At 42.1% G+C, this 20239-nt stretch overlaps 1 protein-coding gene across 5 annotated transcripts in view; it reads right to left on the bottom strand.

Annotated features, from left to right (window-relative positions):
• The window catches only part of APP (amyloid beta precursor protein), a 207962-nt gene that overhangs the window by 127038 nt on the left and 60685 nt on the right, over positions 1-20239 (bottom strand). For all 5 annotated transcript variants that reach the window (XM_061358980.1, XM_061358982.1, XM_061358978.1 and 2 more), the window contains exon 3: positions 16787-16916. In XM_061358980.1, the coding sequence (XP_061214964.1) occupies positions 16787-16916 (130 nt within the window). The remainder of the gene's footprint in view (positions 1-16786; positions 16917-20239) is intronic.

The following is a 20239-nucleotide window of genomic DNA, read 5'->3' on the forward strand; positions in this document are numbered from 1 at the left end:
GAAACAGTTCTGGTTGTAAGCTCATATGCATGCTGTTGATCATTTTTCATTTGCACTGAAAGGTGAAATTGCAGGCTTTTCACCGACAGCGCAGGATGCTGCTCCTCTGTGTTAAGTGTCATAAACATGGTAAGATAGTCCTTTTCCCAAGGGGTTTGTAATCTCTGCTGGGTGGACTGGTTCCAAACAGCTGTAGTCACAGGGAGCTGATTGTAAATAATCATCTTCTATCAGATTAGGAACAGTCATGAGGGGAAGGGAATGACTTGACAAAATACCATCTCTTCAGAAATTGTGTCCTAGGTTAAACTGCAATATAAAGGTATAAAACCAGATCATATATAAGATCAACTCAACAGCCCAGGGGATAATAACAGCCAGTCTCCTCCAAAGCATGGAGGATCAGAGTTCCTAAGGAGCAGAAACTGCTGATGTATTCACCCGAGTACCTTCTGGAAAAAGTAATAGAAGCCAGTATTAATACAGAGCCAAAATTTAATTTGTGTTACCAAAATTAACTTTGATATCGAATTGTTATAATTCAATTTTCAGTTGACCTAGTTGCAACGATCTAATAGGGAAAAATGGGGTAATTTAAATATTTTGCACATCAAGAACTTGCTGACAAAGCCATTGGGACTTAAAGATCAAACATATTAATGCAGAAAGTAAATAACTTCCAATAATCACAACTGTCATTCATTATCCCCAGTACAGGTTTTTGCTATCTTCTGATATTTCAAACTAAACAATTAGGAAGCATATTTAATGGCCAGGTTTAAGTACAGAACTAAGATACAACTCCTTCCTATCAAGTCTGAGTTTTTAGACACACACAAAAAAATCTTGGGTGGAAAACAACAACAAAAATTCAGGGGATTAAGAAGAAAGGTTATGACTGCAAATAATCTTTTTTTTAAGCATACTCATTATGTTCTAGTAAAACTGAAGTACTTTGCATTAGCTCCAGGTTCACATATTTAACCGGAGCAAATTGCCCTTTAAGTTCCCTTAGTGATCATTAATAATTTCCATGTGATTCTGAACATTCTTAAAAAACATACTATTTATCAAGCTGAAGGTCAGTAAGAAAGCTCAAAGTGCCTGAATAAAGTTTAAATTCACAGTGAGAGCAAAATGCAGAACTGCTCATACATTCACTAATACAGATGAAGGCACTCATAAGGAAAGACTATATCCAGCACCAATTCTTTAAGCTAATGGAGTATTAAAGCTATTAGCTTTACTTTTGCTAACAAGCAGGTTGTGGCTACTATTAAGTATTATGCTGGTATGTTGTACACATAAGCAGATCAAGAAGTTTAAAAACCAAACTGGCCATACACAACCACTTTGCAGAAGCAGTTTTCACTTCCATCACTTTGTAACTCCCCTACGCTGGCTTGTTTCTTCAGTTTTAGCCTAATAAAGGTACAAGTTGAGAAGAGCAGAGTACAGTCCCATTCAAATAAAATCAATGCAAGCTGTCTCATGGAGAGGAAATGAATAAATGTAAACATAGGATTAGAAAGTCCCAAACATCCAGACAATCCCATCAGATGCTTGCTTTGGTAAGTGAATGCCAGTGCATTCCTACTCCTGAGTACTGTAGCTGTTCTTCCTTCAGCTTCCTGAAACAACAGACTTGAGTAAACTAGAAAAACTCATGATACCCCTATACCAACAGGACAGAGAAGACTGGCAGGCAAGATGATGGTAGGAAGTAACAGGTCACTTTGGAGGAGCAGAGTACTCTCCCATCAGCAGCAGGCCCTGGCTTCCAGAGGCTGAGCTGGCGGTTCCCTTGAACCACCCAACCCATCCTGACCCCTTACCCCCGCCACAGCTTTTGTGCTTTCAGAGCACAAAAAAATCTTACACAGCCAAAATGGTTCTTTTAAAAACATACACTACTGTCCCATTTCTTTTGGAAGAGGGGTGGGATGGAGGGCTGCTAGTGGTAGTCTAATCAGCTCTTGGGTTCTGGGGCTGTTGACAAATCATATGTCCAAACTTGAAGAGCTTTAAGAAAAGCAAACTTTAAAAACAACAAACAAACAAACAAAAAATACACCAACAAAACCAACACACACAAACCAAACCAAACAATATCTCCTATTCCCCCATCAAACTCATCAAAAGCAAGAAGAAAGAATTCGAGACAATTCTCGAATTGCAACTACAAACACCAAATGCAACTACATGAGAAAGTTCTTGAGTTTCTGTTGCTACTTACCCCACAGCACAGCATACTAAAACTAGCTTGCTTTTCAATTTCAAAGAGAATCTGCTGTCTACATGGATTCACCAAAACCTGAATTCCTAGATGGTAAATGGATGCTTCATTCTCACAAACTGCAAGAAAACAAACCCCCACATTTCACCACAAAATGTCTCCTGTGACACTGTAGTTTTTAACACTGATCACAAGTATAAGGTTTCATGTGAGGGGGAACGGAGCCCAAAGGGAATTTCCCCTTGCATGATAAAGATGCCCGTGCTTGTGCATAAGGGACTGGAAGTGCTGAAGCATGTTTGACCTTCAAATGTCAGCATGTGCATCTTGCAAAGACTTTGGATATTTACACAAGCATGAAGTGCTGTAACTCTTCCCTAGAGACCCACTCTGAGCTTAGCAATCCATCAAGCGAGAATACGGCTGGTGTCATCCCAGCACAGCTCTGTGGACACAGCCCTGTAGCTCTTGAATACCAGCTTGCCATTTCCTGGGAAAGCTGCAGAGTCCAACACAAGGTTGTATCTCTCCTTTACCCCAAGGCTGTCAGAGATGAGGTCTGACGAATGAACCGAGCAACTTCCAGCAGTTCAAGCACAGCCCTATAATGCTGCCATGCCTCTCCCCCCTTGCCTGTTATGGATAGTTTATGCCATCCAGAGGGACCTTGACACGCTTGTGAGGTGGGCTGATGCCAATCTCATGAAGTTTAACCATGCCAAGTGCAAGGTCCTACACCTGGGTCGGAGCAATCCCAGGCACAGCTACAGGTTGGGCAGAGAAGAGATTCAGAGCAGCCCTGCGGAGAAGGACTTGGAGGTATTGGTTGATGAGAAAATGAACATGAGCTGGCTTCAGTGTGTGTTCGCAGCCCAGAAAGCCAACTGTATCCTGGGCTGCATCAAAAGGAGCGGGACCAGCAGGTCGAAGGAGGTGATCCTGACCCTTTACTCTGCTCTTGTGAGACCTCACTTGGAGTATTGTGTGCAGTTCTGGTGTCCTCAACATGAAAAGGGCATGGAACTGTTGGCACAAGTCCAGAGGAGGGCCATGAGGATGATCAGGGGTCTGGAGCACCTCCCGTATGAAGATTGGCTGAGAAAGTTGGGGCTGTTCAGCCTGGAGAAGAGAAGGCTGCGTGGAGACCTCCTAGCAGCCTTCCAGTATCTGAAGGGGGCCTATAGGGATGCTGGGGAGGGACTCTTCATTAGGGACTGTAGTGATAGGACAAGGGGTAACAGTTTAAAACTCAAACAGGGGAAGTTTAGATTGGATATAAGGAGGAAATTCTTTCCAGTTAAGGTGGTGAGGCACTGGAATGGGCTGCCCAGGGAGGTTGTGAATGCTTCATCCCTGGCAGTGTTCAAGGCCAGGTTGGACAGAGCCTTGGGTGATATGGTTTAGAGTGAGGTGTCCCTGCCCATGGCAGGGGGGTTGGAACTTGATGATCTTAAGGTCCTTTCCAACCCTAACTATTCTATGATTCTATGATCCTTTGAGGGTAGATAAACGCTATGGCATGGTGCTGTCACATCATAAGTACTAGGTTTATTGGTCCTCTTTACCTAATGGGCAAAGTGCCCTAAATGAGAAATACTTTGATGAAAAATAACCCAGCTTTTTCCGACACTTACTGAAAGTCATTTTGCTTACAGTTTTCCAAGGTCCTAGATTAACTTTCCGACACAAGCTTCCTCCCAATGGCAAGCTATCCACTCAGGATGAGAATGTAAGTCATATTTATAAACAGATGTTTAAGGTTTTTCAATGACTGACAAAATACTTTTCACAGAAAGCCACTTCAATCATTAAATACAGGATTTTTTCTGTCTAAATTAAAGAGACCAATATGGACAGTAATTTATACCAGCTCTCTGACAACAAAAACCTAATATCTATACTGTTGATTATAGCACGTTTTTGTTGTTGTTGCTGTGGTTAAAAAATTAAGAACCATTTTACTGTCCTACTTAAAACCCCCACATTTTTCTTGAACAGTAATTCTGATGTCCTGATGGAAGTATTGCAACAAAAAAAAATACCAAATCTAGAAACCACTTTAGAACTTAAATTCAAAGTGGTAGAGCTTAAATGCAAGGTCAACTCTAAATTACATGGCAACAATACTGTTGAAAGTAACGGAAGAAACAACGTGGACACAACATACAACTCAAGGTGCATTGTAGAGAGGCTGCTGATACCCTGGAAGCATAGCCAATTTATGTTCCATGCAATGAGAGGTGCACTCTAGAAGCAGTAACAGACATATTCAAAGACAAAAACCCCAAGGAAGTGGGCTCAGCATTCCCAAAGAATTCAGTCGTTTGCTTCTGCACAAAGGAATGGTCAAGTGGCATCACTACCTTGCTTGCTATTTCCTGCATACACGGGAGAGAGGACAGTGCAGCCCCAGTCAAGAAATGTGTATTTTAAGGGTATGACACAAGCCTAATCCACTTCTCCAACCAGATTTTGGAACTGTGATTTCAATAGCATCATTCATAACAAAAAGGCTCCTTCCCTAAAATTCTGCCCACTCCTGCAGCTTTTTCTCCTTTGGATTTCAAAACCCATTTTATTCAGTTATAATGTTCTGTTTGATGCACTGGCAGAACAACAATGTTAGTATTTTAAAACGAGACAATGTTCTTCCATCCTGCCTACAAGATAATGAACTTCAAATAACGACAGAAGAAATCTTCAACTCATCCTATGTTCACAGCCACACATGGAATAGAAATAGCGGAGAGGGAGAAAAATATTTTAAGGATTTAAGAGGGGGCGGCGGGGGCTGTTGTGGTTTTTGTTAAAAGAAAAGAAAATAATTCAATGTAGCTGTAAGAAAAAATGGAATCACAGACCTGTATCTTTTTCTGTAAAGGGTAAATAAAAGACCATTTACAATATTAATCAGATACCACAAAAGGGGAAAGCAACAACCATTTTTGTTATAAAAAGTCATCTTAGTTTAGCTAGCTTTAAGTAGAATATCTCACAGCAGGTAGGTCATCTAATAAGGCAATAGGATCTTCCTTCAACACAAATGAAGCAACACCCGAAACAACTGTCAGCCTGTCTGTAATAGTCATAATTGAGAACACTTCAATAAGCTAAATCTTATTGCAATCCGTTGAAAACAAAATATAAAATAGAAGGAAAGTTGAGGCAATTAACCCCTTTATTCACATCTGATGAAGCCCTGGCAGGTGTGCACAAACACCTTACTGCTCAGAACCCAGAGCATGTTTTTGCTGTGACAAGAGGGGAATTTTCTCCTCTTAAGTGTTTGTCATGTTTTAACTCAGTCAGCTGAACATCACACACAGCTGTGCCCTCACCCCCCCCGCAGTGGGATAGGGAGAGAACTGAGGGGAAAAAAATAGCAAAATTTGTGCATTGAGATAAAGATGGTTTAATAGGACAAGAACAGAAGGGAAAATACTACCAGTAGTAATAATAAAAGAACTAGAATATTCAAGTGATGCAAAATGCAGTTGCTCATCACCTGCCAAGCGATGCCCAGCCAGTTCCCAAGTAGTACTCCTCAGCCAGCTTTGCCCCTTGTTTATATGTCAAGCATGATGCCAGTTGGGGTCAGCTGTCCCAGATGTTTCCTCTCCCAACTCCTTGTGCACCCCCTGCCTGTGTGCTGCTGGGGTGGGGTGGGAAACAGAGAAGTCCTTGATTTAGTGTGTAAACACTGCTAAGAAACAGCTAAAACATCAGTGTATTACCAAAATGATTCCCATAATAAATCCAGACCATGACACTGTACCAACTACTAGGAAGAAAATTAACTCTATCCCAGCCAAAACCAGGAGAGTCCTACCTTGCCTTTGTGCTACACTGGGCTGATTTCACTGATCCCAGAAAGGATCACAGGGTCCTGCTATCTACCTGGCTCAGGTAGCATCAAAGTGACATTTGAAATGAGACAATAGGAGATGCATGGTAGAGCTGATGAAGAGCAGGGAAGGGGATGCAAGTAAGACTAGCTTGGACAGTATATGCTGAGAGGAAGCAGAAGAGGACATTCTAAGGAGACAGATGCCTAGCTAGGAAGAGGATTACTCAGAAGGAGACATAGAGAAACATTAGTGCCTGGGGGGAGGAGACCTGAGTGGAATGGTAACGGTAAGACAGTAGCACCTGGTCAGCCAAAGAAGAAAGCAAGGCTGGAAAACCCCAGTGAGAGAGAGACTTGGCAACAAAAGCAGCACAAGGACAAAAGCAGCCCTCCAAGATACAGAAAAACAGAAGAGCAGGTTAGAAAGGATAGGGGTAAGCAGCATTCTTTCACACAGGAAAGGAACCCACAGAATTATGAGAACACTATATCAGTTCAAAACACCACCAGCTTTTAGCTCAAATGGTCCACAGGAGGTACCCTCAGCATAACATCAATAAAGGGTGTAGAGTGTCAAGGAGCAGGCAAGAGTATTTCCTCAAGACAATGCCTCACCACCACCTCCACCAACACAAGACTAAGGTTCCCAGCAGCTCATGAGTGAGCCTGCAGTGAACTGTCCTGTTGGGCTTTGAACCTTCATAAGCTCACAGAATGCACCAGACACTGTGGCAGGAAGATGAGCAGCTTGTATACACACTGTGCAACAAAATCTACAACTATGAGACAACTTCTGTTTGCCTGGGGCCTGAAGCCTGCTAGTCTCATCTGATAACCTGAGGTCTCATATGGTTAATGACTCATCCATCCTTTCCAAGCTACTCATGACTTCACAACGCCATTTCAGAGCCTGCAGACATCTTCCTTTCTATGCTGGAAAGACTGTGCTATTTCTTCTACAGGAGCCATGTAATTCTTCAAGCAGTCACGACTGCTCTAAATTCTTCAGTTTCTATTATACACTTATGAGGAAGGCCAGAACTGCACACAGGATTCACAAACACAGGGGACTCTGTAACTGACCCAGTGGTACAGTTATGTTCTACACTTGTTCCCCATCGCTTTCCTAATGAACCCTAACACTGTTTTTTTTACATCAACAAACTCAAGTTTACACAGAGCTATTAATACCCAGAGTATCAGTCTTGAGAAGTTAGAGGCTAATCACAGTATCACTGTATACACTAAGATGAGACAAATCTATTTTGTGCTTCGTCCATGTACACTGCCTTTACTACATCACCTCTCACCTGCCATTTTACCTTCAGGCAAAGACTCATCTGAAATTCTTCATACTTCGCCTTTATTAATTCTAACTTGAGTAACTTAGTGTCATCATTAAATTGGCCAGTTATTTACCCTCTTTTCTAAATCACAAAGACTTTAAATGTCATAGGCACAAGAACTGATCTCTTGAGATTCTACTGGTGACCTTTCTTGACGTTGAGGACAGACCATTAATTCCTGCCTTTTTTAAATTTTTCTTCTTATTTAGCCACATAAGAGTTTTCTCTTCTATTCCATGGCAGATTAACTTCTTTAATAGCTTCTGGTAATGGGCCTTGTTAAATTCCTTTTGGAAAATCAAAGTAGACACACTATCCATTTGCTTACTCCTTAAAAAAAACCCGAAACTGAAAGAGCCTCTTGCACTGTGTGATACTCCCTGACAAGTCCAATATCCCTATGCCTATTCCAGCACTTCAAACACACACACACACACACACACCCCAAATAAGCTTAGTGAAATGCATTTCCAGGCTCTTCCCCAGCATCTTTCAGAAATACCCAGTGATTCCCACCGCTGACTCTTCCTTTGCAGTCAAAAACTATCAAATCTGTTTGAAACATTCAATCCTCCTTGGAGACCAGATCATATTTAGCATGAGATCTTACCACTGCTCTCAGGCGATAGAAATCTGTGGGAAGATGCTTCAAATGCAACCCAATTTAATGACATCTGGTAACATGTACACTGCCTTTCTCTCCCTCTCCCTGTTATTTCCTTCCTAGAAGGGTAAGCAAATAACACACTTTAATTAGCAGAATCCTCCCATTGCAAAATTAAGTACTGTAAGTTGAAGAAAACACCGAAAGAAAGATTAATCAGCTCTGTGACACCTCAAAGCTGCTCAAAGTTCCTGGTTTGTCTGTTCCAAAAGCTGGATGCGTACAATGAACAAGCTATGGGATTTATGCAGTGGTTTCATGTGTTACAGGCTGTGTGCCTATGAATGCACACATCTATCAAAATCAAATACACCCGGTGTGCTTCATAAAGAATCCTGTGCATATGTGCACATACACATAAATGCTATTTCAAGCACTTCACAATTTGGAGCCTGACTATCAGTAGATACTTCTGGTTTTGGAGCTTCTCCCCAGCCTTTCAACTACAAACTAGGGATGATGCTCGTCATCCTCGTAAGGGTTATAAAACTAAACCTGTGAGTCTGAAGTCCTTGGGTAAGATTAGAGACATTTCTAAAAGGAAAATTACTTTTGCCTTCAGGCAGGATTCGAGTAGTGAGCAGTAACTAAGGCTGCAGGAGAGGCCAAGCTAGAAGGTCAGAAGGGAACACCTCATGGCCCATTCATGTGCACACAGTCAAACAGGGCAGGCAGATGGGGCTGCCCTGAAACTGAGGCCTCCCTGGTACCTCTTGCACAGGGAGGGTCAAACTACAGTTAGGAGGCAACCTTAGCTTCCCTCCTTTCCTAATTTTGAGCTTCTTTAAATCTTACTAATACTCTTTCAGTCCTACTTTCTGTGCTTAACTGATTTTATATAAAGCACTGAAGCGTATGCACCACTTGTTCTGGCTTCCTTTGTCCACTGTAAGGGACAAATATACTCCTCATTTTCACTGTGTACCTATAAGGAATCTTTTTATTGTGTTAATAGTAGCTCAGCAGACATGTCACATTCAAGATCTCAAAAAGTGTCTGTGTTGTGACCAGTTCCACAAATCCTTTTCTTATTAAAACCTTACTGCAGTCATCAAACAAGTAAAACATATACCCTACAAATGCACAGAAACATGCAAGTTTAGATTTATTTCTGTTTTATGGGCTTACAAAAAAATGTTTTATATTTACCCTTACTCATATATAAAGGCATATTCTGGCCACCACCAGAATGCTAATTTTGCGGTATTTCGTCACTTTGGGGTTTCTATGCCTTCAGCTAGGATTTGGCTAAACCAACAGCTGAGCTGATGTTTGGCTCCAATGAGGAGGTGGAAAACTTCAGAAACTGATCCATGACTGCCTGAGGAAGTTTTCGTGCTCCTGATGGGTGACCTCATTCAGGATTTCTCTGCCCACTCCCCACCTCTTCCTCCAAGCAGATGGTATTTTGCCCCCTTAAGCGTGCAAAAGGCCACTTTAACAGTTCGTACAGTCCTGCTCTATAAAGAAGGTAGCTGGAAAGACTCAGTTATAAACCATGAGGCAACACAGCTGCTTAGAGCTACAATAGAAAGATAAACTCACTATTATTTGTATGCATGATCAATAACCCAACTGATGCTTAACAGCCACTTTCTTCTCTATTACAAAAGCTGACCAAAAAATTAGAGCCAGCATTCAGGTACAACAGAAAACCATTTTTATTCAGTGAAGCATATCAGCGCATGCTCTTAATTACAGTGCACACTTTAAAACACACTTAAGAACTGAGGCCCCAAGAGCTTTCCTGAGTTATCTCAGCCATGAGGATGCAGAAACCGGAAAAATCACTATTCTTGACAAAACAGCAAGGAGCTACCAGCCTGCAGCCAAGCATGGGTTTGGAACTGGGCAGGGACCTGGCTAGGGAGCACCTGCCAAGGCTTTGCAACAGTGGAAGGAACACAGTGTGTTAGCAGACCTCATTTATCCCTGCAGCGCTTCAGTTTCACAAGGATGTGTGCCTAGCCTGTGCGGGCACGGCTTTCTCATTTGCCCGCCAGCACTGTACCAAAAACACCACTAGTAGGCAGGAACTTTGTCTGCGAGGGAGCAAAAAGATGGAACACTTTCCCAATGAACAGCTGCACCTTTTATTGCGCCTAGGATTTCTCTACCTGTGCCCTACCCACTAAGCAGTTCAGGTTGTCAGTATTTTTGGAGATCTTTCCTTCCCGTAAGCTACCACTGCCATAAAAATCAGATGCAATGGAGTCGTGTAGGCTGACACTAACTGCACTTCTGTATTTTAGGAAGAGTGTGGTGTGAGGCCTGCCTGTATCACTGACATGGCTCAGCAGAGACCGAGGCAAGCTGAAGGAGGGCAGCTAAAGTAGCAGGGACAGGAGAACTCCGAGACAATTATTTAATGTCATTCTGTTGATTAGGCACTGCATGGAAAAGCTGAAGTACCCAGAAGAGATGCTCTGCCACTGCAGCCAGAAGCAGGTGCACTGCACTGAGAGGGGGAACCAATGAAAGAAAAAAACAGGCAAGTAATGTCATGTAGTAGAAGAAAACAGTATTTCACATACTTATGTGAAAAAATCCCAGTTAAAATGCCTACAAGGTAAACTAAAAGAACTGACAGTTACATATATCTCTATTTCTCTATTTAAATGATTCATTCCAGGCATAACCTCAGTGTTTTCTTTGGTATTATTGGATAGGAATGCATATGAAAACTTGAGTACGCCCTTCATTCTGACATCAACAAGTGGTTAACTTTACAAGCTGTTAAGAGTAATAAAGCCTGACAAGTTAATAAATATTTTCAAGATGTCTTTGTTAAAACCAGGAAACAGAAGCCAGCTTTTCACTGCATAAATGAACAGCAAAATATACTTGTCATATAACCTAATCCACTTGTTTATGAACAAATGATTGCAAGTAATCACGTTTTGATTGACAGAGGCTACATACATAATGATATTCCAATAGATCTGGATCCTTCAAACACTGCCTGAATACAGAGCTTATCAGCATATATTAACAGGATAATGAAAGAGAGTCACATGTGAGTATACAAGCAAGCACATTACACAGCCCAGTTAATCAGTGCCCCTGTAACTTCCCTTTACCCCAGTTTACAGTTGTTTGTTCCCCATGCCCACACACTGATCCACAGACATCTGCCTAACTTAGCTTTTTCTCTCTCCAGGGTTCCTGTGCACAATGAGCAGCTAGGCTTGGGTGTATTTCACCAACAGTAAATGAAACACCACCTATTCAGAAGTGTAGCCATACAATTTATCCAAGGCATTCAAAGAATCAAAACACTGGGAGAAGAATGCCTGTTCCCACTGCCAGCCAGGAACACAGAGTGAATTACCTCATTTCACAGCCCACACTGCACAAATTTGCCAGATGCTTTTCCTCAGGCAAGAAGTGAAGGGAGGAAAGAGCAAACTAGAACTGCTTTTTGCCCGCCCTGCCCCGACACAGGCAGAAATCCTGCCCCCTGCTGCAACTGGTAACAGATCTTCTCCCAACATTAACAAGGCCAGGTCTGCAGCCAGAATATTTTTCAAGGCCAGTTTCCGTACAACGAAGTGGAAATCCTGGGCTTCCTGGCACTACCTGATGAAACCCTGCAGCCGTGCCCCACAGCAAGCTTACTAACACTATTTTGGAGGGCTTGTCTTAAAAGCACCTGCTTTTTGCATACTGAGGGTGTGAGGACGCCAGCGCACGCTCAGCACTATGCCAAGGAAGTGCTGCAGACCTTCACTCTTCCACCAGTACAACTCATGGCTCGTCATTGTTCCCTGAGCACCAGAACACATTTGTGGCTGTAGGTCAAACAGCACTCTCCTCACCCAAATAGCATCATTTAACCCTTTACTCTTTGTATTAGTAAACACATTCTACCTTCAAAAAAAACCAAACCAACCTCAAACGCCAGATTTTTTGCTCCCCTGAAGACAGAGGTCTGACAGAGTCATTCAAGAGACCAAATTTCCACCTAGATTCCCATTTCTATCATAAGATGGCTAACAGAGCTTTGAGTCATAACATGCACACATGGGAAGATGCCATTTTCTAAAATCAGGAAGATAAAAATAAAGGCAGTTTTAAGCCAAATGCCTTCAGTGTGTTCAGAAAGGTAACTAAAATTTACCCAAGAATTTTCTTTTCACAATAAGCTTTCCCTCTTCAGTGAGCTGAAACTGTGCAGTAATCCCCCGTGCTCCTGAAAGCATGCAGTGAATATATCAGTAAATCATATTTATTGCACAGAACATTTTCTAGAAGCTTACAGTTTTAAGAACATTGCAAAGCCATGCACAAAGGCACCAAATCTTATCTTAAAATTAAATGAAACCAGATGTTTTTCTTCTTTGTGTTCAATTAGAATATTTTTAGGGGTGTTTTTATGTGGTCACTGCAAAGACCCATGGCTGACTCAAATAAGAGGCTTTCATTCTGCCTTATTCCTGTGAGGGTGGTGAGGCACTGGAATGGGTTGCCCAAGGAAGTTGTGAATGCACCATCCCTGGTGGTGTTCAAGGCTAGGCTGGATGGAGTCTTGGGTGACATGGTTTAGGATGAGGTGCCCCTGCCCATGGCAGAGGGGCTGGAACTTGATGATCTTAAGGTCCTTTCCAACCCAAACCATTCTGTGATTATATGATTCTATTTACACTACTGGTTTTATGCTTTAGTTGCACACACTTAAGAAAATAAAATATGAAGCTGCATAATCTAATAAATCTGATCAATATTACTAAAGTATACTGATACAAATAGCTGCAGTAACTACCATCATGCACAAGTCTCAAAGAAAAATATTCATGAAGCAGCCAAGTGCTGTAGCAGTATGCTCTCTACATGTCTCAGAATGCCTCGGCTGAAGACTGGGATGCAAATGGACTGTGAAGATGCTCTGGCCTGAAAGCAGACACATTTCTGTTGCTCGCTGTTTCTCACCTCTGTGGAAAGCAAATGTCAAGATAGATAAAACCAAAAGCTGACTCCAGATCCTGGAAGCGACTGTCACAGCCAAGTGAAATTTATAAGCCTCAACCCTGCAACGAGCTGCCCACTGCCAAACTCCCTTCCAGCATCTTAATTCTGACCAGAGTCCATGGATTTAATGGTGGTCTGCCATGAGGGGGCTGCTTGCACTGAAATTACTGAGGAATGGGCACTGCTAGTGCCCAACTTCTGAAATTGCCCACTAGCAGCTACCACACGCAGCACTGACAGCAACATTAAACTTCTTGAAAATGTGTCTTTTAACACTGAAGAAGTACTAACAGGAGACAGATACAGAAAAAAGAAAAAAAAAAAAAGCTCTCAGAACTCCTTAACTCTGTAACACATAGAATTTAGGAAAAATATTCCAAGGCAGACAATGTACTGCTTATGGTGATAATTAATATAATCAGTATCCTCCTACTGAGCTGTTAGCACAGGTACAAGATTAGTTACCCCCCAGGTAACTAATAGGTCCCCTCACCTACAAGGGACTCAAGTGTATTTAAGGCATCTGACCACAACTTTCAGACTACAGAAAAATCAGAGTAATAAATCAAAAGGGTAACTGTCCAACAGGAAAATTAAATGAACAGTCTTCATTAAAAACCCCAATCACTACTTTTTTTTCCCCGTCCTCCAAGATTTGCACTCTTTCCACCTCATGGTTCACCTCATGACCAGCTTCACTGCTATGAAAGCAGTAAGCCAACAAGAGAAGAGAACATGGGCTGCTCGCAACAGATGAACACCCACTGCTGCATACTGAGCAAGCCTGACTTTGCATGATGGGCTGTACTCCCAGCCTCACGTGTGGGAAAATGACCCACTCCTCCAGTCTCCTCCTGTAATGAACTTTCACCACATGCAAGGAAGTCCAACTTTAACCATACATAACAAGCAGCGGGCTGGTTGGTTGATGGACATATGACAGATAACAGCCTGCTCACCATTGTTCCTCCAGTGGAAGTAATCATGTGGCCACTTTCCCCCCACCAGTAAAACTCTTGGTAACATCAGTATCTAAGGCTTTTGTTTCAAAAGATGAATAGCAGCATAGGAGAAGGATGACAAACACAAAAGAGGGAGGCACAACTGCAGAAGCTCAAGTATGAGGAAATTACACACAAAAATTGGGGGGGGCGGTTAAAATAGCAAATAGGAGCTAAAGGCAAAGCAGTAATGGACATGAGGTGCTTAAATGTCTTTAAATATTTTGCCTCCAGCAAACAAAGCCTACCTTGCTACACCTAAGACAGCAGGCATGACACTGAACTGATAGCTTTTCATTCAAAACCACAACTGAGGAAATGCAAGTCCAGTTCTTCACTCCTGCAGGGAACTGCACATAGAGGGCTATCATAAATGTATGAAGTTCCTTCTAAATTACTAGACTTCTTATTCCTTTTACAAGACAACTGTTCGAGCACCTTACTCTTGCCTAAACTTCCTTGTATAATTTCCAGATTAAATTTATTCATGGACAATTTATATTCATTTGCTCTTGTGATGACATTGTCTTTCATCTTAAATTAGATGCTAAGACCATAATTCAGAGCTTTACTTATGATGACAATGCAATAAATAATAAAATTTAGTTTTTATAGTTCCACTAGACTGATGATCTTTTGCCACACCTCTGATTAGTGCAATTGCACTCCCATGGAACCTGATCAAATATATCGTCATGAAGCTAGGCAAGACTGCAGTTCTGTCCTATGAAAAACTAAAGAAAACACTGCAACAACAGGGTAGCAGATCATGTCCCTTTTAGCATTAAAACTTTTGGTGGAAGTGACCAGCTTGCCTTACACAGAAGTCTGGAAACACTCAGAAAGCAGCAGGTTCCTTCCCATAGTTAGGATTCATATTACTAGAGGCGGACCCTTCCCCCCACCAAGTCTTTAATTAGAACACTTTTTCCTCAGAATAAACTAGTCATTCTTACCTACAGTAACATCAACAATGATATCCTCAAGGTTTAGAAACACCTATTTTGTATCCAAACAAACAGGAGATCTAGACACTTTACTGAACAATACAGTTTCCCTCATAATTAGTACAGATTTTGCATACTTGCTCTTTTGGCACCTTTGACCACAGCAGTAGCATGTTTGTACATAACTCTGCAGTCCTACCTTTGTTAAGTTGGCACCCTCACTAACTGGGCATCAGACAGAACATGCTATGTGTTTCGCCTATTCCACAAAAATTAACAGAAATTTGAGAAAGATTGTGCATTTTCTCAGTTTCTTTCATTATCTAATTCATGCAATAACTGGCCTGAACTACCTTCCATACATTTTAGCTGTCCTGGTTTAGGAGAAGGGCAAATTCCACCTCTGAACTCCAGCATTTAAACATGAAACTAAGCAGCCAACTCGTCACAATTTAAATGGCAGTGGTAAATCCACATATTTAAATAGTTCATGGAATAATCTCAAGAAAATGTTATGCCTAGCATGTTAATGAAAACAGCAAATATCATTGTTTTCTGAATGCTGACAGAAGTTTAAAACAAAAATGAAGGAACAAACCTCCCTTTTAAACTGGTGAATTGATTCCAAGCACCAGGATACAGGAGACAATAGCAAGTAACTGCTACAAAATTAAGTTGCAGAAAGAAACACAGGACTTTATAATCTAATTTTTGCTTACTTTCAATAAAAAGAGATTGCTATTGACATTCACAGTCAACCCAGCTGATTTTAGCTGGGATAATGGTATTACTCTCCATAGTACCTGGTACGGGGCTGTGTTTTGCATTTGTGCTAGAAACAGGGCTGGTAACACAGGGATGTTTTAGCTATTGCTGAGCATTGCTTACACAGAGGCAAGGCCTTTTCTGCTTCTCACCCCATCCCACCAGTGGGTAGGCTGGGGGTGCACAAGGAGTTGGGAGGGGACACAGCCCGGACAGCTGACCCCAACTGACCAAAGGGATATTCTGTACCATATGGTATCACGCTCAGCATGTAAAGCTGCAGAAAGAAAGAGGAAGGTGAAAATGCATGGAGTAATGGCATTTATCTTCCTAAGTAACTGTTAACATGTGATAGAGCCCTGCTGTCCTGGAGATGGCTGAGCACCTTCCTGTCAGTGGGAAGTAGCAAATGAATTCCTTGTTTTGCTTTGCTCACATGCACAGCTTTTAGTTTTCCTATTAAACTGACTTTATTTCAACCCACTTTTGTCACTTTATTTCTGCCTAAGTCTTCTCACTTTTATCGTTCTGATTCTCTCCCATATCCCACTGTGAGGGCAGTAAGAGAGTAACTGCGGGGCTTAGCTGCTGGCTGGGGTTAAACCACAACAGAGGCCAATTACTAGATGTTGAAAAGGCAATGTGGGTGGGGAGGGGGAGGAAGGTTATTTATTTAGGGAAACGGTAATGGTTTATAAGCAAAAAGACAGTAAATTAGGCGCACACATGCATGTCTTTACTGGAGAAAAAGAGGGGAAATGACAACACTGGGTAGTAAGCAGAAACCTGGTTTGCAGTCATTCATGAATATAGTATCAGGAAGAGCAGGCGCATTTTCTCTCCAGTTAATTCAGTTCCAAAGGACTGAACAACTGGGCAAAACCCATCTCAGGGAAGATGACAACACAGGGGTATAAAAGATATTTATGTAGATTCTCTGTATTTCTCATGAACAGACCAAAAAGGAAAAAAACAACCACAGAGCAAGACAGACTGAAACTCAGTCACTCACCCAAACACCTGTAGGGAACCACAATATGTGGGTGACCATTGCACTGCTTCCATCCCCTCTTGCACCAGTTCTGGATTGTAACAGGCTGGTTGGCTTCAACAACGTTGGTGATTTGTAATTCGGGGTAAACCTAGCATTCGAAGTGTAAAAAAGACAAATGTTATCATAGGCATGCACTCTGGGTCATGCAATACTGTTACGCATTTGTAACATGGATATCACAATACAATACTCTCTTTTTCTATCGTCTCCCTCTTCTGCTAAGTAATGCTCTTACTTCATGGTGTGCATTTGTGCACTTACCTGGAAAACTGGCGTGTTTGTTCATCATCTGAGCTATCAGCTCAGAATACTATGGTGGTCAACAGCTGGTTGTCAAAATGTAACTTGGTTAAGCTAGAGATCATGCTTGCTTAAGCTAGAGATCAGCTAAACAGGTTTTACAGTTGACTAAGATACCCTCTCCTCCATGTCTAGGCTGTTGCTCTCCTTGGAAAACTCCATATACTGTGCCTAATCTCCATGCATCTAAAATTAACAGCATATTTTTATGTTACTACAATAATTTTAGCAAGTATCATAATACTATCCCACTGCAGTCTGCATACTATTAACAGTCTGCTGAATCAGTTTTTCATATTTAGGTTTACATCACCTATATAAACCTATCCCCAGCTTCCTTAAATGCTGAGATCAAAATCCTGTCTGCTTTTAATACCGCAATGCTCTTCTATGCCCACAACCATGTCACCAGTAAACTGGATGACGTATTTATTGGCAAGCCACAGCTCTGATCAAGCCACATATTTGGTTTTTTATGTCCCTCAGTCCCTTTATCCCTTTTCTAATTTTACTGTCAGTAAGGGCTTATCTGTCCTCTTTTGTCAAGAAGAGGTCTGAGCTACTGACCTTTTGCACAGACCCACCTCCCTGTCACCTTCTACATGTGCATTCTGGTTGAGAGACACTGTCTGAACACTACGCTGTGGTTCATGTTGTGAAGAATTTCAAAGCATGCAAAACACATTCCTTATGGATAAAACTTAATGGGAATATGTGCTCCTGGAGCACACCTAGGAGACAGTTATTCCGTGCCACAGCAGGCTAGAGCTAACCAAAGCGAAGCCTGCGCAGTGTACCCAGCATGGATGCTCAGCCCCTGCTGCTTCACTCCCAACTCTCACTGCACCACAGCAGTTGCTAACACAGCCTATGGCTCTCGGTTTTTTTTCGAATTGGCAGTCTATCTGCCCTAACATCATACTCAGAAGGCACTAGTTTTCCTTTGCCTTTCCTCAAGCAAGCCTTACCAATTTCCGAGTATGTCAGACCTGAGGATTTAGGTGGACTGAAAACTACAGTCTACTTATACCTGCCAGTGGAAAAGACAGACAGAAACAGAAACAAGCCTGAGGAAAAATAAGTAATTGGAGATGGTCTAAAAACACCCTGTAGAAAAGGAACATGACTCCAGGTAAAGAGAGCTGGGCTGAAATTTCGTGAATTTTGGGATTCTAAACCCAATGCTCCTAAGTTTCTCAGGCTGATTTTGCAAACATAGGGTTTAGAATGCTTTCCCTGAGGAAAAAGGATTTATCTCAAATCACCTATCTCCCCCAAGCTCACAGCATCCCAGTGGGCACTCTCCTGACCAAAGATTTAAAACGTAATCATGGCAAAAACGAAGGATGCAGGCTATTGAACTGCAGCTCGTGTCAAACTTTAAAAGACACTAATAAACAACAGTGCAGCCTTTTCAGATTTGAGATCCGTAATCTTTGAATGAACATGGACTGGGTCACAGGCATGGTAACAACAGAAAGTAATCACAGCATAATTAGAAATACTTGGGTCAAGCTTCTTACTTCCCTGAGCTGTTTCCCCCACCACTGGGCCTGGTATTCCAGGAGGGCCTTACCCCCCAGTGCACCTGGGAGCAATGCCTGTGTCTTGCCCATAGCATACTAGTGACTGTCATCCCCTGGCCCAGCTGGGGAGGGACTCTTCATTAGGGACTGTAGTGATAGGACAAGGGGCAATGGGTTAAAACTTAAACAGGGGAAGTTTAGATTGGATATAAGGAGGAAATTCTTTCCTGTTAGGGTAGCGAGGCACTGGAATAGGTTGCCCAGGGAGGTTGTGCATGCTCCATCCCTGGCAGTGTTCAAGGCCAGGTTGGACGAGGCCTTGGGTGATATGGTTTAGAGCGAGGTGTCCCTGGCCATGGCAGGGGTGTTGGAACTTGATGATCTTAAGGTCCTTTCCAACCCTAACTATTCTATGATTCTATGATTAAGAGATAGGAAGGCACTAAAATAATTGTAAAACTGACCCATACCAACAGCTTACTAGACAAAACAAGGCCAGGCACAGTAACAGTGCCAAGAAAATTACTATAGAAAGAAACATCATAAAACAATGCGCTTTATGCTACAGAGACTGAATGCCAACCTTGCCTTCTATTACAAAACAGCATTTTTTAATCAGATACCTTTTGCTTTGCCATCTGATACGTTTTTTTGCCAGCTTTAACAGCACACTCAGCTCACTACAATTTAAGTGTGCAGAGGCTTCAGACAGCAACCTTCTACATTAGCCCAGCACGCAAGACACAGTTCACTTTAAGGAAGCCCACAAAGTAGAACTCAGAGCTTAAGAGTGAAAGTTTCCTGCACTCAGAAGACTGCAGCTTTGCTTTGTTCTTTTTGTCAGCAGATGACCAGGGTTCGTGGTCATTGTCCACATGACAAGTGTATCACCATTTTTACGGTACTTGTATAAAGCAGAGGAACTTGCTGCTCCCTCTGCTCCACCACTGCTTCAAATACTGAACTCTGAACTGGAACAGCAAGGCTCCAAATTCAAGGAAAGCTCCCCTTTCCTCTTCAATCTCTTTTCTCTTGGATCCTCTCAGCTCCACCAAACATGCTCATGCTCCTGACTCTTGTCACAGCACTGCCAAAACAGATTAGGAGGTCACCATGATGAGGAAATTTCACACCTCGGCTACTGTATAAATATTACACCACAGGGCATCATGGCTGCCTGAAGAGCTAACAAGCCAAGATGCAAGAAAATCAGACCTTTCTCTGATGCCTTTAGCATCATCATGCTGCACTCTTCCAAGTTCTTATGCCTGCAGACATCACATCTGAGTAATTACAGCCCACAGCTACGTAATACTGCATGCTGTCACAAACCACGCACTTGATGTATCACTGTGTCACTGAGATGTTCTCATCAGAGACATTTTAACGTTGCTGGGGGTTAGGCAGCACTTGTCACATAGAGAGGAAGTAAATGCTTTAAGTGAAGATGAGTAAAAAAAAACAACCACAAACTCACAAAGCTTTGACTGGAATGTTAAAAAAAAAAGAAATTATGGAAAAAAAACCCCACCCCAAAGCAATTTATGCATCCACAGAAACATGTAGGTAGCTTTAAAATGACAGA

The sequence above is a fragment of the Neopsephotus bourkii genome, unplaced genomic scaffold (assembly GCF_033783945.1).
Source record: "Neopsephotus bourkii isolate Nb327-2 ecotype Australia unplaced genomic scaffold, CSIRO-AGI_Nbou_v1 NB_962, whole genome shotgun sequence".
NCBI lineage: Eukaryota > Metazoa > Chordata > Aves > Psittaciformes > Psittacidae > Neopsephotus > Neopsephotus bourkii.